At 52.2% G+C, this 18,363-nt stretch overlaps 1 protein-coding gene across 7 annotated transcripts in view; it reads left to right on the top strand.

Moving 5' to 3' along the window:
* The first annotated feature begins 421 nt into the window (after positions 1-421).
* The window catches only part of FAM118A (family with sequence similarity 118 member A), a 41,258-nt gene continuing 23,316 nt past the window's right edge, over positions 422-18,363 (top strand). For 4 of the 7 annotated variants that reach the window (XR_009054722.1, XR_009054720.1, XR_009054721.1 and 1 more), the window contains exons 1-5: positions 422-634; positions 11,895-12,020; positions 12,803-13,058; positions 16,083-16,304; positions 18,059-18,187. Coding sequence is in view for 4 of the 7 variants with exons in the window: in XM_057741965.1 (XP_057597948.1) it covers positions 11,974-12,020; positions 12,803-13,058; positions 16,083-16,304; positions 18,059-18,187 (654 nt within the window). In the remaining 3 variants the exon portion in view is untranslated. Of the gene's footprint in view, positions 635-810; positions 1,222-11,894; positions 12,021-12,802; positions 13,059-16,082; positions 16,305-18,058; positions 18,188-18,363 lie in introns of those variants that run through there. The other 3 variants (XM_057741968.1, XM_057741967.1, XM_057741969.1) reach the window with 3 other exon arrangements.

Raw genomic sequence — 18,363 nt, 5'->3', positions numbered from 1 at the left:
TTTCAGGTCGGCAGGGCCTTCGGTGTGCAGGGAGTGTTTGGGCCCCGACATCGTTCCGGGTCTGGACCCAACTCGGGTTGGGGAACTGAAGCTGCGCATGAGTGTGGTGCGGGGCCTGGCTGCAGAGAGGCGCCTCCGACCGCACTTCACGGTCGCTGTGTCCCTGCAAGATGCGCCCGCGCCCATTTTGCAGATGAAGAAACCGAGGACGCGCAGTCAGCCGCGGCGGGCAGGGCGCTGTAGAAGGTTCAGCCCGACGAGCGCTTTCCGCGCACTCGATCGCGCCTGCGCCAGAGGTGGGGGCGGGGCCCTCATGGGGGGCGGGGCCTCCGGGGGCGGGGCCGGCGGCTGGCGGGGTGGTTGGTTTCGGGGCGGAACCTTCGCGCGGCGAGGGCGGGCGCGCGGGGGAAGGCTTTGCGGCGGCGCGGCGGCCGGCCTCCGAGGGAGTCGCGGCGGAGGGGGGCGCGGCGTCGTCCCCGGGCGCGCGCGCCGCCCGCCTCCCCTCAGACCGCCTTCCGCCCGGCCCCGCCCAGCGCGAGGGGCGCGCGGCCTCCCCGAGCCCCGGAGACGTGGACCGCTGGCGGGAGGAGGCGGCGGGCGCGCGAGCTGCGGCCAGCGTCTCGGCGGCGCCGCGGTGAGCTGGCTGCTGGGGGAGGCCCGGGGGTGCCGGGCGGGGGGGCCCTGGGCGTCCGTCCCGGCCGCTCGAGACCCCCGGCCGCCGCAGGGCCGCGACGGACCTCGGTTCCCAAGACCCCCTCCCCTTCCCTCGGGGATCCGCCCGGCCCCTCCGGGACCCCTGGCTCCCGGGACCCTGTCGGAGCCCCCAGCACCTCCGGCCCCGACGCTTTCAGGACGCTGGAGCCCCGAAACCCTTCAGGATTTCCCCGAGACTCCGAGACCCCCCGAGGCCCTCCCGTCGCTTCAGGGTCCTGGGACCCGTTAGGATCCTCAGTTCCAGGAACCCCCAGGACTCCTTCAGGACCCCCAGGGCCGTCCCCGACTTTCCCATCCCCAGGCCTCCTCAGAACCCCCCCGGGCCGTCTCCCCCAGCCCCCCCGGGTGCCTAGGCCGCCGTCCCCACCCTCGGCGCCTGCCCTGTCCTCTGCCACCTGCCCTGAGGTTCAGTTCCCGTTTGGCTCCCTCTCCACGCCGGTCTCAAGGCTGGGTTTCTCAAACCTGAGGTCCGTGGACCCATGGGGCGTCTGTGCAAGTGTTCCGGAGGTTTGTGAATTCTTGGTGATGCTATAGAAGTCGTAGAGGCATATAATGAGTAGTCAGTCACCTCCTGCCCCTTTGTCACCAGGCAGGGGGTGTGATCTCAGCAGCAGCGGCCGTTGCATTGTGTTTACTGTTGCATTGAGGCCAAAGCGGGACAGTGTTTAACTTTTAATGCTCTTTGGTGAGACTCATGGCCCCACAGAAGCGCCTAGAGAACAGATCCGGTGTGGTGGAGAGCGGCAGCGCTAAGTAGGTGAGGGACTTGGGGCCGATCAGGATGCTGGGGGGTGGTCTCCTCCTCCTAATCTTTTCATTCTCGGAGCTAACATGGTTTTTTAAATGGCTGTGGTGCGAGAACGTTGTTTGGAGGAAGCAAGACCACATGAGAGGTGGCGGTGACCTGGACCCAGGGTGGTGGCAGGGGCTGTGAAGACCGTGGCTTCTTCAAGCATGGCTAAGCTTCTTAAAGTCTAGACGCAAAAGACTAAGTTTCCAGCAATTGACACAGGAGCTGCAGATGACACAGTCCCTGCTTTCAGGGCCAGGTTGGAGGGGAGTTGTTAAACGAGTAGGTAGTTTTTATGTGGTGATGATAACAGTGTAGTGGCATTAACTTAGCTGTGGGGGGTGGTCGGATTCTCAGGAAGGGGTGCTCTGGAGGGCCGGTAATAGGTGAGCTGATTCTTGAAGGTTGACATTGAGAAGATTGCCAGGATCAAAGGGATGGTATGTGAAAAGGCACAAAGCGCATGGGAGTCTGGAAACCAGGATGTGGGCTGGAGCACAGATTCATGCTGGGGGGTTGGCTGGAGATGTGCTGCCCCCTTAGTGAACAAGGTCCTCAGGGGCTGTTAGAGGGGTCCCTAAGTGGGAAGAATCCAGCTTTGTTCCCTGAGGTCTGCCTGCCAACGGCTCTTTCTTGAATTACTGCTTCTGCCAGCCCCTCGAGTGAGTGATGGTCCAGCCCAGAGCTGAAGGAAGGTGGGCCTTGGTCAGTGGAGAGGAACGAGGGGGGTGTTCCGAGTAGAGGCGACCGGAATGGGGGAAACTGGGGAGCTTGGCAGAGGGCAGGGTTTTAGACGGGCAGCGGCGAGAAAGGGCTGGGCGAAGGAAGTCAGAACCAAGGCGAGAGGAGCTTCTGCAGCCCAGCAGAGGATTTGGTACTTGAAGGGAGTCGGGGGCCATCGAGGGGTTTGAGGAGGGGAGTGAAGGTGAATGTGGTGTTTCTGAACAATCGCTGGATCTGGTGGGGCAGAATTGTTTGGAGGAGGCAAGACCACCTCAGAGGTGGCAGTGACCTGGACAGGGTGGTGGCAGCGAGGACCTCGGCTTCCTCAGGCACAGCTGAGCTTCTGAAGTCTAGACCCAAAAGGCCATTCCAGCTCTTCCCTGTCTCAGCCCACAGTTTTCTGCCTGGGGAGTGATGCTTGTTAGTCCTTTTAGAGGAGGTTTTGGCCGTTTACCCACAGGTCACCTAGGACTTCATCAGGGTGGCTGTGTGTGTGTCAGTGTCCACACAGGAGAGGGACAGGAGCACAGTGGACGGGGAGGAGAGACTGGGTCTCAGAAATGGAACCAGAGCATGGAACGTGTGGAAGCTGGGCTTGGGGTCCTGAAAGAACTGGTAAGCCCTTGAAGGAGAGATGAGATCAGATGTGTTGTGTCAGAAACATCACTTTGGAGACTGTGTGGGACCAGAGGGGCCCCACCCTGAAGCTGGAAGGGGTGGCCGTCAGTCCAGACAGGTTGTGAGGCCCGTAGGCGTGGCGGAGGGTATGGACAAGAGATCGATTTAAAGGAAATCTCCGGGACTTGTGTTTGTTGAGGTCTGGACTTGGGTGAGAGGCAGGGAGACTGGCCCTGAATGATAATGCTGTACAATAGGACTTTCAGTAGTGATGGAAATGTTCTGTATCTTGCTCTGCAGTACACTTGAGACGTGTGGCTGGCAAGCACTTCAAATGTGATTAGCATGACCGAGAAACTGACTTTTAAATTTTATTTAATTTTAATGGATTAAATCCAGGAAGGATACCCATTGCATATGTAGGGTGTAGTGGGAATCACACTGTTGTAGGCTTTGTTATTTTAAGTGTTAAAGCTTTTAATGTTTCCAGCAACCCTGAGATGTAAGGTTTTATTCCGTTTTTACAGCTCAGAGAGACTGAGTAACTTGCCCCCATATTAAGTAGTACAGCCTGTACCGGTTGTTTAACTTTTAAGCCTGGACTCTTTCTGCTGGATCCTACTTCCTCCCCCAGAGAGCCTCAAGGCCTCTTTCCCAGGACAGTGCAGTCCTCTCCAGTGGTGGCTTGTTTCCTGGCTGAGCCCTTCTTATCTATTCCTTGCTGAAGTTAACAAGACAGTTGTGTGATAAGCCGGGGGTGGAACCAAACAGAAGGCTCCTGTGAGCTGGTTGTTTTGCCGGAGGCTGCTTTTTGCTGCCTCTAGTATCTCCCTAATGCTGGCTGTTTCTCTTAGCACTTCTGGAAAATGCAGGGAGCAAGGAAGCAGGTGAATCTGCAGATAAGCCAAACTGTGTGGCTTGGTGTTTGTAAAGATTTGCTGGTAAAAAGAGGTATACCTGAGTGCCTTACGTGAAGTTTTGGGGTCACAGTGGACAAGGTGATGCCCAGGATGGTGGCATTGTGGGACGTGAGCCAGGAGTGAGTTTATAGCTTGTCCCCTGAACCCCCCCCCCCGGTGGGGGGACTTTAGCCAAGTCGCTGCCTCTGTCTCAGTTTTCACATCTGTAAAGTAGGGTGTTTGACATTGCAGAACCTTTAAGATCCCTCCAGCTCTAAAATTCTATAATTTTTTTTAAAATTTATTGTTTATTTATTTAGGTTGTGCTGGGTCTTTGTTGCAGCATGTGGGCTCAGTAGTTGTGGCACACGTGCTTGGTTGCAGCATGTGGGATCTTAATTCCCCAACCGGGGATCACACCTGTGTCCCCTGCATTAGGAGCTCGGCGTCTTAACCACTGAACCACCAGGGAAGTCCCTAAAATTCTATAATTTTATTTATTTATTTTTAATTAATTTTATTTATTAATTTATTATTTATTTATTTGGTTGCACCAGGTCTTAGTTGTGGCAGGCGGGCTCCTTAGTTGCGGCATGCGAACTCTTAGTTGCAGTATGCATGTGGGATCTAGTTTCCTGACCAGAGATCGAACCAGGGCCCCCTGCCCCCTGCATAGGGAGCGCAGAGTCTTAACCACTGTGCCACCAGGGAAGTCCCAAAATTCTATAATTTTAGATTTCACTGGAGGTTTACTTTCTGGAACATCTCTTATTCCTCTTGGGATGGGTAAATGCTGGTGGTTCAGCATTTGGCCTCTGTATTGGTACTTTTTTTTTACCATTGTTGGCTTATTATTGAGTAACATGTCTATTTGAGCTGTGCAGCGTGTCACATCTGAGGGACAGACTGTTAAACGTGAACGCATTAGCTGTTGGCAGTGTTCCTAGTAAAATGTCAGATATATTTGTTTGCCCTGCTTGAGCCGCACTGATGTTTGGAGAAAACATGCACGACTGCATTTACCGTGGTGGTTGGCCTCTTAATGTCAGCCTCGGCCAGGTGAGAGGTAAGGATAAGGGCCGCATCACAGGGTCGTTGAGAACTTCACATGAGATAGTGCATGTACAGTGCTTAGGGTTTTCCTTTGAATCCGGTAGGGGAGTAGAAAGTACCAGTAATTAATGTTGCTTGTTGGACTAAATACTTTAAATTTTTTATTGGTGGGTTTTGTTGTTTTCTTGGTTTGAGCATGTGTGCCCAAGCAACTCTGTTTGGAGGCACTGGTTTCAAGAAGCAAATGAATCCATTTTGATCATTACAAAAGAAGGATTTTTTCCACTGCAATTTATTTTGACTGAATAAAAAGTGAATGGTTAAATAGCATGTTTTCAAATTAAGGTTTTGTATTTACTGTAACGTGAAGAAAACAGTTCATCCTGAAGATCTCTTCCTAGTAATGGCTGGGTTAAGTTTTACCAAGATCCAGGTTAAATGAGTATGTAGTTGTGCAGAAGTAGTGTTGCTGAAAGCCTGCCGTTGCTGAGGGAGAAAAGCTGGCTGCTGAGGTTGTTTATGGTAATAGATAAACATCTTTTTTTTTTTTTTGATACTTTGCTACCATTTGTTTTGTTTTCCTGTGGAGAATTCATATAGGAGTGCAAGGGCAACAACTTGTCAGGGTCAAATAAAACATACCTTGAGATAAAAATAAGAGGCACAAGAAAGCAACACAGACCTTCTCAACAAAAGGTCTCCTGTTGCTCAGTAGAAGGTAAACATCTTAAGGTTAAGTACCTTTCTGATAGTTGACTCACAGTCTTCACAAGGGTCCAGTCAGTGGTGTGGATGACGGCATTCCCATTTGACAGATTGGGAAACTGAGGTTCAGAGCGATCTCAGGGCTGGGGCTGTGGTGGTGTCTCCTGTCTCCAGATCCGGTGTTTTCTCCACCACAGCCCCAGTGCTGCTTCAGGTGTTGTGGTATCAGGGCACAACTGTCTTTTGCCATTCTGGAAGCTTAATTTTTGTCCATTTGCACCTTGTTTTCAGCTCAGGTGAACCTAGTTATGCTAACCAAACTCACCAAAAATACCTCTATCAACCAGATCCCAGGTGATTCATTAGTGGTTAGAAGTCTGTCAAATGTACTTGAAAACGTCTTGTTGCCCATGATTTGTGCTTCCGTGTCCCCCTCCCGAGTCCACACGGGGAACCAGTTTGTTGTGAAGAAGGCAGTTTGAGGGAATCTAGTGAGAGTGAAGGGCGGGGTGAGTCAGTGTCAGTGAGCTCCAGCCCCAGGCACTCCTCTGCGATATGCTGATGGGGCTGGAGAGCCTGCTTTATTGCCGGAGGCCTCCAGACCTGCCTGGGTGTAGTCACAGGGTGGTTGGTTTGGCCTCCTTTAAGGACACTCCAGTCCTTAGAAACTGCACTGGCTACAGGGATTACACTTAATACCAGTATTTCCAGGTCTCCTATTTCTTAGTGTGGGTTACTTTTGTAACAATAGCAGAGTGCTAATATCCATGCTGAGAGCTTGCTGTGTTGCCCGGCCTTTAAATGAATCAAGTCATTTGTAGTCACAGTGACGTGATTTTTCCCACAAATTCTGGGGGCATCTTATTCCATCACTCTATGGATGGAGTACAGGTGAGTTAAAAGCCAGCACTTGGAGATTTTCGTGAGTATTTGTGATGTCCCTGTGTAGGAGGAATATGTCTTGAGCACATGTCGACTGTAGGCCCCTCTTCCTTGACTGCAGTCAGGGGCTGTGTGACGGGAGCTCTCATCTCCATGCTCTTTATACCACTCACAGCCCGTGTGATGATTTATTTATAGAAAGAAATTAAGAATTTTCCTAAGGATGTTATTGAGGATCCCACAGACTTGAAACTTCTAATTTATGGTTTGTACTTGTTAAGTGAAGGTACGAGGGTTAGTCAGAAAGCATCCACACTCTGGTTATATTACAACTTCTGTTGGCTGCACTGTCTTATCAGTGCTTTCCGTTCAAGGCTGCTGTCTCCCCAGTCACTGCTGTGCAGGTGTGAACGTGTTACACCAGTTCCTTTGCAACCGTGGTGCGAGCAAAAATGAATGTCCCACTTGTGATTTTCAGGAAAGAACAGCAATGTGCAGTGATCCGTTTTTTGTGGTCTGAGGGTGTACCTGGTGCCGTTATTTATCAAAGACTTTGTACGCGGTATGGAGAAAGTGTTTTGTCGCAGAGAAGTGTGTGTGAATGGATAGAGAAGTTCAAGGAAGGTTGCACAAGTGTTAGCCATCAGAAAGGAGCTGGACACCCGTCCACGTCCACAGATTAAAGGCAGAGGACTGCTATCCAAGGGCACTGTGATCTTGCGTGACAATGCACGTCCACACACTTCTACCCACACTGTCGACACTCTGCAAAAACTTCGTTTTGAGGTGTTAAAGCATCCTCCCTGTAGTCCTGATCTTGCTCCATCAGACCTTCACCTGTTTGGTCGTCTGAAAGCAGCCCTACGAGGACGAAGATTCACTTCTGATGAAGAAGTGAAGATAGTGGTGCATTCTTGGCTCACAGCCCAGCTGAAAACATTTTTCAATGAGGAAATATGGAAGCTTGTTGACAGATGGACAAAGTGAATTGGAAAGCAAGGAGATTATGTTGAAAAATGATATTTGTCTTTTCTAAAAGTTAATTAAAAGAACTGCTACAGCCAGACTGTGGATAATTTTTGACTCACCCTCGTCTAATTTATAATAGAAGGTGATTCGTTTTAATTTTTTTAAAATTAATTAATTAATTGGCTGCGTTGAGTGTGGCTGCACGTGGGCTTTTTCTAGTTGCAGTGAGCGGGGGTGGGGGCTACTCTTTGTTGCGGTGCATGGGCTCTAGAGCACAGGCTCCATAGTTGTGGTGCACAGGCCTAGTTGCTACTCGGCATGTGGGATCTTCCTGGAGCAGGGCTTGAACCCACGTCGCCTGCGTTGACAGGCAGATTCTTAACCACTGGGCCACCTAGGGAGCCCTGATTTAAATTATTTTGCTACTTGTAATGAAATGCTATTCTTGGCAGATGTTTTCTCCCCCCCCCTCAAAACTTTATGGACTCTTTCACTCATTGATCTGTGCTTTTTTTTTTTTTTTTTTTGTCTTGATACTTTTATCTTCATCCCTCTGCTCTTTCTGGCGGTGTAGAACGGTAATGAGTGCTTCCAAGAAAGGCCAGTTCTGTAGCTCAGCACCTGGGCCTGGTTCAGCAGGACTCGGCTGGCCTGGCTGGGGTCGTTCATGCAGCTGCGGGCACCTGGCTGCTGGACTGGCAGCGGATGGTCCCCCGTAGCCTCGCACGAGGGTCGAGTGGATGCGGCTGGGTTGTCAGCCAGTGTGCTGTCCTTTGGTGGCCGTCCAGGAGGCTAGGTGGGCTTCACGGGGCTGAGTTCCAAGAGGGCAGGCTCAGTGTCAACGTGCTTATCAACTGCTTGCTTGTTTGCTGACATCCCATTGCCCAAAGAAATTATATGACCAAGCCCAGCGTCAGTGAGTGAGGGACGGATGACACAAGGGCCAGGGGACCAGGAGGCATGACGGAGGGGGACATCATTGACAATCTAGCACAGTGGAGTTGGGGAGCAGGGCTTTGCTGCTGTAAATGACACATTTGGTGTTTGTAGTCTATTCTGTTTTGCATTAGACTCAATTTGATGAACATTTATTTAGTGCTGGACACTAGGGATTCAAAGGATAAGGCAGTCTCTGTCTACTCAGAGATTAGTTCATAAAATACTCATGATCTCAAATTTTAAGCTGAGAATATCCTATTCAGACTTTTATTTATGGCTTTAGATAAGAAGGATAGGAACTGCTTATACAAATCTGTGTTTGGGCCTGATTCTGCTTTCAGAAAATGCTGATAGTTCCTTGCAAAAAAAAAATGGGTTGCTATGATGACTTGGCTTTGGGCCTGCAAACCGTGGTGACGACACAATCACCAAGGAAACCAAAAGATGCAGCTTCTCAAAGATCTCTGAAGGCTTTTGTTCCTGCTGTCTGGAATCTGATTGGCTTAGAACAGCGGTGTTGGGAACGGGAGCAGAACGCCAGAGGCTTGCTGACCTACACAGACTTCCAGGATCGGGTACTAAGTGCTTCGGAAATCTGCTTGGTCCTTGGTTGAAAAACAAGGAGAGATTTGGGGTACTTTCTAAGTCATTGTGAGATTTGGCTCTGTGAATTCTGCTGCTGAAAGAACAGGAAATGAGGTAATGTCTGTAAACATGTAGTGTTATAATGAACTGTAAATGTCTAAATATGGGCAGCTATGCGGTTCATCCTTACATAGTTCTTGTGTTGAGATTTACTGTAATTGGCTACTTCCTGTGTTGGCTACCTTGATCTTTAAAGGAACCCGTCAGTATCAAAGTCTGGAGGCTCGTCTGCCTGTTGAGTTGGGAGCCTGTGCGGTTCTGGTCGGGGCGCTGCGGAGCCGCTCTAGGCCTTCCTCACGCTTGGGAGGAGAATGGGGTTTGAGCACTTTCACCACCAAACCACCCCCAGGAGTGCAAGCTCTTACCTATTATGTAAGTGTTTAGTACTTGTAGTGATAACTTGTTCTTCTGGAAAACTTTGAAATCACTTAATTTTGGAGTTAAGTCCAGCCCACAGAAGTTTAATTTGTTTATACTTTTTGCAGGTGTGTAAGTGCAGTATTTAGGTTTCAACTTGTATCTATGATCATACGTATACGGATCGTCAAAAGCAGCTGAACAAAAATTGAAAGATCTAGGCAGAGATTTTTAAAGTTCTTCACCATGGTGACAGCTTGGGGCATGTGATTTCTTAAGTCAGTGGTTGACCAGTGACGGTTAAAAAATATTCTAAAATGTTGTGTAGAGCAGGATGAGGTAAAAGATACCGTCTCAGGTGAGAAGGAGTAACTGTGTTCAAGTGATGTAGATTATCTGGGGGCGCAGGAGTAGGGGGCAGTTGGATTAGTCAGCCGCTAAGCATCTCGTATTAACTTCTCACGTAGGATTGAATAGGAAGGACTCTGAGTTCCGTCCTGCCGTGGCAGGTTGAGAAAGGAAGTCTGCGACTACCAGAGCTGTGACTCCAGAGCACCCTTCCTGTGAGAGGTTCTTAGGCTTTCAAAACTCCGTCAGTTAGCAAGATTTCCTGTTTTATAGCTGTTGAGACTGAGGATGGCGTTGAAATCTCCAGGCTGGGACCCAAGGTTGCTTATACTCAGGATTATGTAATAGAATGGAAAACCTCAGTATTTCTTCCTTTCCTTAAGAAAATATCTAGTAGATAAAAACAAAAACGAAACCAGCTGACCTTTGATGACTCGGATAGGGACTCCACAGCGGGAAGAGTTAGGGCCGAGCACCGGCCTCGGGCAGGGGGCAGGCACCTGGGGGCAGGGCTTGCCTCGCCTGCAGGCTGGTGTCGTGACGTCCAGGGAGAGGTCACAGGCACCTTTGGGAGTGTGATGGGGGCCCTGGGTAGTGGGGGGAGTGTGCACAGGCACCTACACAGAGTTCTGTATACATTTCCAGGGGATGGTCTTACAATCCCTTTTAGCTTTAAAATCTATAAAGATGCTCATAGACTGATTAAGCCTTGTTTCCTTACCCTGGAGAATTATTTTTGGTGACCTAATTCCATTTGAGGGGAAAAAAAGATTACACATTTGAAAAGGTGGTTTTCAATTAGTGCTGGTGAGGCTCTGCTAAGCAGGCACAGATACTCTGCGGACCACTTTTGTGCAAAGCACTTCAGCGGTATGTGCTGAGATATTTTACAGAGTTCATATTCTTTAACTCAGCAATCCTGCTTGTCAGAAAGCTCTCCTAAATAAATAATTTCGAAATAGATAAAAATTTCCTGCACAAACATGGTCATCAGAGTTACAGTAACGTCCTGCATTGGGAGGCAGATAAAGCGCACGAGGGCGTATCAGTATAGAATTCCATGTATGTTGCTAGTACACTCCTGTTTAGGAATCGTTTTTGAATACCATAAGGGAAATATTTTTGTTTTGTTTTATAAATTTATTTTTTTGGCTGCGTTGGGTCTTCATTGCTGCACACGGGCTTTCTCTAGTTGCAGCAAACAGGGGCTACTCTTCATTGTGTTGTGCGGGCTCCTCATTATAGTGGCTTCTCTTGTTGTGGAGCACGGGCTCTAGGTGCATGGGCTTCAATAGTTGTGGCTCACGGGCTCTAGAGCACAGGCTCACTAGTTGTGGCGCACGGGCTTAGTTTCTCCGCGGCATGTGGAATCTTCCCAGAACAGGGCTCAAACTCATGTCCCCTTCATTGGCAGGCGGATTCTTTACCACTGTGCCACCTAGGAAGTCCCTGGGAAGTGTTTTTATTAAGATGCATGAACAAGTAGGATATGACCTATGGTCTCAAATGATGTAAAGTTTTTTAAGTAAAAAGTCCAGAGGGAACTGTACAAATGCTAACAGTCATTGCTTGTAGATAATAGGATTATGGGCTTTTTAATCTTTATTTTTCTGTGTATTTCCTTCTTTACAGTAAATGTTAGGTATAGAATTGGTGGGGGATATGATTCTGGAAAAATGATAAAATGTGGAGATAGTTTGGCAATAGAGATCTAGCTGGTTTGAGTTGCGTTTTATGTAAACTAAGAATTGACCTTTTACTTTGATTATTCCTTTGGCCTGGATCTCAGTATGGCCGGGGGAGGCCTGGCGTCTCCGAAGGCTCACTGGGTGTGTCCTGGTCTGTGCCAGTGCACCGCTCAGGACCCTCGAGAGCGCGGATAGTCCGGGAGACCCGTGTGTGGCTTACTTTGTTGTGCCGTCGCGTTCTCTCCCTTCCCTGCTAAGTGGTTTGTGTTCATGTCACCTGGAAGCGGTTGTGGAACAGAGTTGTGGAGGGGCAGTGAGGACGTGCAGTGCTGAGCCACGGCCCGGCTGTGCTCCCTCATGCTGGTTTCCTGGCATCCCTCCAGCGTGGAGCTTTGGAGAACCTGGGTCTGAGATGTTGCTTGGCCTGAAAAGTCACAGAATTAGGCATGGGGGCTTAGGAACCATTTAGGATGTATGTTTTTGTATATGATGCTTTTAAGTTATTCTAATTTAAAGGAAGCTCCAGGGCCTTTGATTTTAATTCCAGCCTCATCTCTCTTCCAGGGCACTAAAAAAAGAACTTTTGTCTGGGAGTAGAAGTCGCTTCTGACCAACTGCTTCTGAGTCTCTTCAGGACTCCCAGATGGATTCAGTGGAAAAGACAACAAACAGAAGTGAACAAAAATCAAGGTAAACGAAGTCGGCTGCGCCCTCAGACGGGTGTATAGCCTCCATCACGAGTCTCCTTAGGTGTTATTTAGTCCCTGCGAGGGCGAAAGTGAAGTGAGAACACCGGGCCAGGAGGGCATCTCAGGGGCCGGGTAACTACCCTTAGCTTCAACGTAAGAAACGCTCCAGGAGGCAGTTCTCTTTCTGCCCAAGGAAGCAACTGTCCCCTGGCCTCCACACCAAGCAGCAGGTGATCAGAGGGTCGCATCTCAGGCGGGGGTGCCACGCTTCGCAGGAGACACACCTCTGACTAGAAGTGGGCAGGTTACGCTTCTGTAAAGTGACGCAGAAGGAGGTGCTTGCCGGGGCATGGGTTGTGGAGGCCCAGCATTTTGCCAGGAATTTTCTTTCCTGCCCCTGTAATCAGGGATTGTTTATCATCATAGTTTGTAGTTACAAGGTCTTTGCTGTTTTAAAGGAATTTAAGTTGCTGAGATTTTTTTTGTTCACAAATGTATATCACTGAAACGTGTGCTCCACACCATGGGGGCCTCGAGATGACTAAGACAGTACTGTCCCCTGGTCCCTCAGGGAGTGAGGCTGGGACATGTGCTATTAGTACACAAACAGAACAGTACACAGGCTCTGCCTTACAGTCAGTGTAACTGGGGGACGCCGTGTGTGTGTCCAGTATGGGCTGTGTTTGACCTGACACCTCGCAGACGCTCCCAAGCCGCGTTGTCGTCTTCGTGGTTGCCATACTTCTGTGTTGGCTTTCATTCTCTCCCTCCCTTGTTTTCAAGTAGAAAGTTTTTGAAAAGCCTCATCCGGAAACAGCCCCAGGAGCTGCTCCTGGTCATCGGGACGGGCGTCAGCGCCGCAGTGGCCCCCGGGATCCCCGCCCTGTGCTCGTGGAGGAGCTGCATCGAGGCCGTCATCGAGGCCGCGGAGCAGCTGGAGGTGCTGCACCCCGGGGACGTGGCCGAGTTCCGCAGGAAGGTGACCAAGGACGGGGACCTGCTGGTCGTCGCCCATGACCTGATCCGGAAGATGTCCCCTGTAAGTCTTCTCACACAAGTGCGTCAGGTCTCACTGCAGGCAGCTTGGCTCTGGGCCAGGTTGGTGAGTCTGTGGGTCCAGCGTGTACATGTCTCCCCGCCGGCATCGTGCTCGTTTCTCCCCGAGCTGGGCCGACGAGCCAGGAATCTTTCAGTGCATCAGAGTATCGTCTGGGGGGGCGGTGGCGCCGGGCACAGTGGGGCTCCTGACAGTCCATGTCAGACGCAGCCTGGACAGCGAGCCTGTCTCAGGCAGGTTGCCGTGCTGCTCTGGGCACCAGCCTGGTGGTCTCCTCCTCGTGTAGCGATGGAGTGGGGCATCCAGGTCTGCTTTTGGTCTCGGCAGGCCAGCCGCACCCCTTCACATGACACGTGCTTCCCAAACATTGTAAGATGTGGGGAGATGGAGCTTGTTTGTCTGCAGGTGGAGAGGATCTAGCAGAGGAGGAGCAGTTGGTGTCGCCGGGGCCGCTGGCTGAGTGATGCCCTGGAGCCAGCGGGGTGGGTGCCCTGGCGCTCAGTTCACACAGGTCACGGCCAGGTCATCGGCGTCCAGGACGTGCAGGGAGCTAGGCAGTGTGCCGGGCCCGAGGCGGGTCTCTTCTCCTGAGTTTATGGAAGAAGCACAGCTGTCGTCTGTGTGGGGCGGGGAGATGTTGGAGGAGTCACAGAGGAGAGCGCGTGAAAACTAGCACGCAGAGCCCCGGCTGCTGGGAAAGGACACCCGAGAGCGCGCGCCTTGCCTGTGCTCCGTGCTCGCCTTCGCACTTCTCGTGTGAGCATCTGGGTGGGCAGCCCGGGGGGCTCAGGGGCTTGGCAGCGTGGGCACCCGGGCTGCTCGTGTGGCTCTGCCGTCCCCACGTGCAGCCCCCACCGCGTGCTCAAGGGTAGCTGTCCCAACTCCTGCCGTAAATGCAGTGGGAAGGGGAGGGGGGCCGCGCTTTGGCCCTCACAGGGCTTGACATGCACGTCATGGTGTTTTCACGGCGTTGGCCAGAGTTTTACCAGAGTCTGGGAAGTGTTGTTCGCTGGGTGCCGACGCCAGGTGTGTGTGTTGTGTTAACAAGGGGAACTAGCGTCCTGGGGCGGGGCGCCTGCTGCTTGTTTCTCTGCATCCAGATCTGCATCGTCTAACGTCTAGGGCTGCTTTCACGCTTCAGGGCAGAGTTGAGTCCTGGCAGCAGAGATGGTGACCCGCAAAGCCTAAAATAGTTTGCTCTGGGGCCCTTTCTAGATGAAGTTGCTGAGCCCTGTTGGGAGGGGGAGGGGCAGAGTCTGGACCAGAGAAGGGCCCCTCGGATGAGGCCTCTTCTCATTGGAAGACAGGCCAGCTAGGTTGATGCTAGTTTAATCAAGGAGATGAATATTTGGAGCTTTATCTTATTCTTCTCTTTGCTTTTGTGTATTTAAAGTGAGGCCAGTCAGAATGGTTGTGTTTTCCTGTGTTCAGCTGGTTGGGAACAGGTATGGAGTAAGTGGAGAGTTGGTTTTACCAGGTTTGGGGTTTTGCCATGTGATTCTGGCTAAGGCGGGGGTGGGGGGTGGGCAGGGAAGTTGAAAGCATATCTCAGGAGTGATTGTGGTGATAGGTTATGGAATCTCGGCTGCTGATGGGAGAAGTGAGGCTGGCGGGGGAGTGAGAGGCCATGGGTCAAGGCCGGGGGTCCTGGTGGGGTGCAGTCTCCTGGGAGCCGGGGTGCTAAGAGCTGGGCATGTGGAGGAAGAGGCTGGGCCCGGGGTTCTGGAAAGGGTCCCACTGTGGGTCATGATGACGTTCAGGGTGTGGATGGCAGAGAGGGGACGAGGTCGCTGGAGGAGGGGCTGGAGGAATTCAGAGGCCGTGATACAGAAGGGGTCATCCGTGTGGGTGTGCGCCCCCTATGAGCCGTGACACGTGCAGCTGGAGAGACTTGGCAGTGAGCGGGGTGCCACCCGCACGTCCTCACTGGTCAGGAGTGTGAGGTGCCAGGGACGGGGGAGCTGGTTTTCAGGGGAGAAGGAGGTGAACATTCACAAATGGCCGTGACGCTGTGGGGCTCACGGGTGGCAGGCCCGCGGGAACCGTGGAGGGGTCTCCGGAGGTGGGGAGGGACGGGAGGGTCTCAGAAGGGGGAGCCCCGAGCCGTGGGTGAGTGACGACCTGGGAGGGTGTAGGGGGATGCTGGGGACACTCCCAGGCCCACGGCGATGGGGAGGCTGAGGCTGGGGTCGGCAGGGGCGGGAGCACGGGTCAGGCTCTACGGCCCGTCCTGCCGGCCCCAGGGTGAGGCTGGCGGAGGGGCGCTCAGACCGGGAGTGCACGAAGCATCCTCCTCGCAGCGACCCCCACTGCTCTCATCCCCTTCAAAGCAAAGCAGCTCTGGTCGAGGCCACCAGTGGCCTTTGTTGCTACATCTGGGGCCAGATCCCCAGATAGTATCTCCTGAGCCTGCTGAATCTCTCGGCAGCATCCTACGCTCTTTCACCCAGTTCCCTAGACCAACAAGGAGGAGACCAGTGCCTTTGTGGCTCCCGCAGAGGGAGAGCCCAGTCTTCACTGCGGTCTTCAGGGCCCCACGTGATCTGGTTCCTGGTCACCTGTCTGGCCTCCCCTGTGACACGTGGCCTCACTCCTCTCCGTGGCCGCCTGTGCTGTTACCTGGGTGCCTTCGCACTGGCTCTTGCCTCTGCTGGGTGCACCCTGTCCAGAGCTGCCTCCCTTCCTCCGCTCTCTGCTCAGAGTCCTTTATCAGAGGCCCTCCTGGTGCCCTTTGACCCGTCCACCTCTGCCCCCACAGTTCCAGCCCCCTTTCTCTGCTTTGCTTTCTTCCCGTCGTGTTCATCACTTTGGATGTTTTGCTCACATAGTTGCACATTACCTGTCTCCCTCCTCCAGAGTTTTAATAAGCTCTACGAGATCAGCAATTTTCTTTTTTTTTTTTTAAAAAACTGCTGTATCCCTAGTGCCTAGAATACTGTTGCTTGCCTGGGTGCTCAGTCGTGGTTGAGAGATGCTGTCTTGTAACTCCGGTCCACCTCTCCATAGCGCACGGGCGACACCAAGCCCAACTTCTTCCAGGACTGCCTGATGGAGGTGTTCGACAACCTGGGGCAGCACATCCAGAACCCCCTGGTGCTGCAGTCCATCCTCAGCCTGATGGAGCGCGGCACCATGGTGCTGACCACCAACTACGACACCCTGCTGGAGATCTTCGGGCGGCAGCAGAGCAGGCCCATGGAGTCTCTGGACTTGAAGGACAAGACCAAGGTGCGGGCTGCGGCGGGGGGCGGAGAGGGAGAGGCGCCGCTGTGGGTGTGGCGGCAGCCGTCGCCCCCAGCCGGGTGTCAGTCACAGGAAAGCCGGGTGTCAGTCACAGGAAAGGCGGAGGCTCCTCTCCGTGGTGGATGAGCCGCAGGGGCCTGGGACAGGGCGCTGCTCCCGTTCCTCCCCACCCCTCGTCCGCCTGCGCTGGCGTCTGGTTTGCCTCTGTCCTGCAGACCCACAGGGGCTCTGTCATTTAGGAGATGGGGTTGTAAAGGCGGCATTAGGGAAAGCAAGATCACCTAGTCCTGTTGCTGTGGATTTTGGTTGATTTGGTTATTTATTTATCTATTAGCAAATTGGGATTGCAATATGTAAAGTTTTTATGCAGATTTTTTTCCTGTAGTATTATAGTGTGAGCGGTTGCCGTCATTGAGCTGTCTTTAGAAGCATGTCTGTAAGTGTGATTGCATCGTGAGGCTAGGTTGTAGTTGTTATTCTCAGAGTGTTTTCACAGTCGTAAGCAATGCTGCAGTGAAAATTCTCACACTTCTGATAAGTTCCTAGAAAAATGTCCGTCAAAGGGTATGACTATTTTAAAGACAAACAGCATAAATGACCCACATATTCTCCAGAAAGATGACCAGTCTACACTCTCGCAGCTGTGAGAGGAGAGCCATCTCCCATATCTCGCCAGCACATGGCGTTGCTAAAAAAAGCTAACAAAATGCACTTCTCTCATTGGATATGTGCACATTTAACGCTTTATTGCTTTTATTGCTAAGCTTGACTGTAATTTGATTGTGTTGGTTGTATTTCTTGTGCGCTGTGTGTGTGTCCTCTGTGTGTGCCTGTGGGTTTATATGGTTCCTGCCGCTGCTGCCTGTTCCTGCTTCCCTGTGAGGGGGAGTCCCAGCCCCAGCCCCGCCCCGCACGCAGGGACACGGAGGCCCGTCGCAATGGTGTCTCACCTGGGACCCGGGGAAGCGTGGGGGCGGCCCTTTGGCGGCCTGTCTCCCGGAGCTTGGCCAAGGAAGCATGATGGGACCACGGGCCCAGGCCCCGAGTGACACGCAACAGGACACCTGCTCCCATGTCTTTGTGGTGTGGCCCTGCCTGTGGGGCTGCTCACCGCTGTCCACCAAGCGCCTCTGGAAATAAGCTGCACAGGGCAGGGCACAGAAGTGCTGGCTCCTGCACCTGCTCATGCGGGTCAGGCTGCAGGGTTAATTAGTCCGTTTGTCTGGGGTTGTCCGTCCGCCCGCTGACGCGGAAGCCCCTGGCATGAAGATAAAAGGAATATATGTGATGTGCTTCTTTTAAGGACCTTTGTATCTTGAAATGAAGCCAACTTAGAGCTGTTTAATAAATTATTTTTTCTGTATATGTATTTTTCTGGTTGTAAAAACAACGTATACCTAGCAGTAATGAAAATATGACGTGTGGCTTAGACGTGAAAGCCTTCAGTGTCTCCCTAAAGTCATCAGACTCAGCACTTAGCCATAATCTCAGACGTTAAAGGTATTTTCTGTTACTACTCACCTGGCTCAGTCTCTGAAGAAATTCTTCATGATGTGGCAGGACGGAGTAGCTAGCACTGGCAGCTGGGTTTCTCTTAGGATAAAGGTGTGATTATAAACTGAAGCATCTCTCACTGTTTCCAAGGTAGGTTTGAGAGACCATGAATGGCTGTAGATGTTTTCCTCTCATATCTGTTTTAAATACCGGTGTTCTTCCTCTGTCTGCCTGCTCTCTGCTAGGTCCTTCAGTGGGCGAGGGGACACATCAAGTACGGAGTTCTTCACATTCACGGCCTGTACACAGACCCCTGCGGGATGGTGTTGGACCCATCGGGATATAAAGATGTCACTCAGGACCCAGAAGTCATGGTACGCCACCCTGGCTAGGCACGGGAGGTTCCCCTGGGACTGTGCGGTGGCCGCGAGGCCTCCTGTCCCTCAGTCAGCCGCTGCCGGGGGTGGGGCGAGCCACGCACGGCTGTGTCTCCAGGGCCCGGCACCGGCTCTGGCACCCTTACAGGTGCTCAGTGAGCGCTCGGTGACCC

This window comes from Hippopotamus amphibius, chromosome 7 (assembly GCF_030028045.1).
Source record: "Hippopotamus amphibius kiboko isolate mHipAmp2 chromosome 7, mHipAmp2.hap2, whole genome shotgun sequence".
In the NCBI taxonomy this organism is placed as follows: domain Eukaryota; kingdom Metazoa; phylum Chordata; class Mammalia; order Artiodactyla; family Hippopotamidae; genus Hippopotamus; species Hippopotamus amphibius.
Note: the sequence above shows the minus strand (reverse complement) of the source record. Positions and strands in the feature narration are given on the sequence as shown.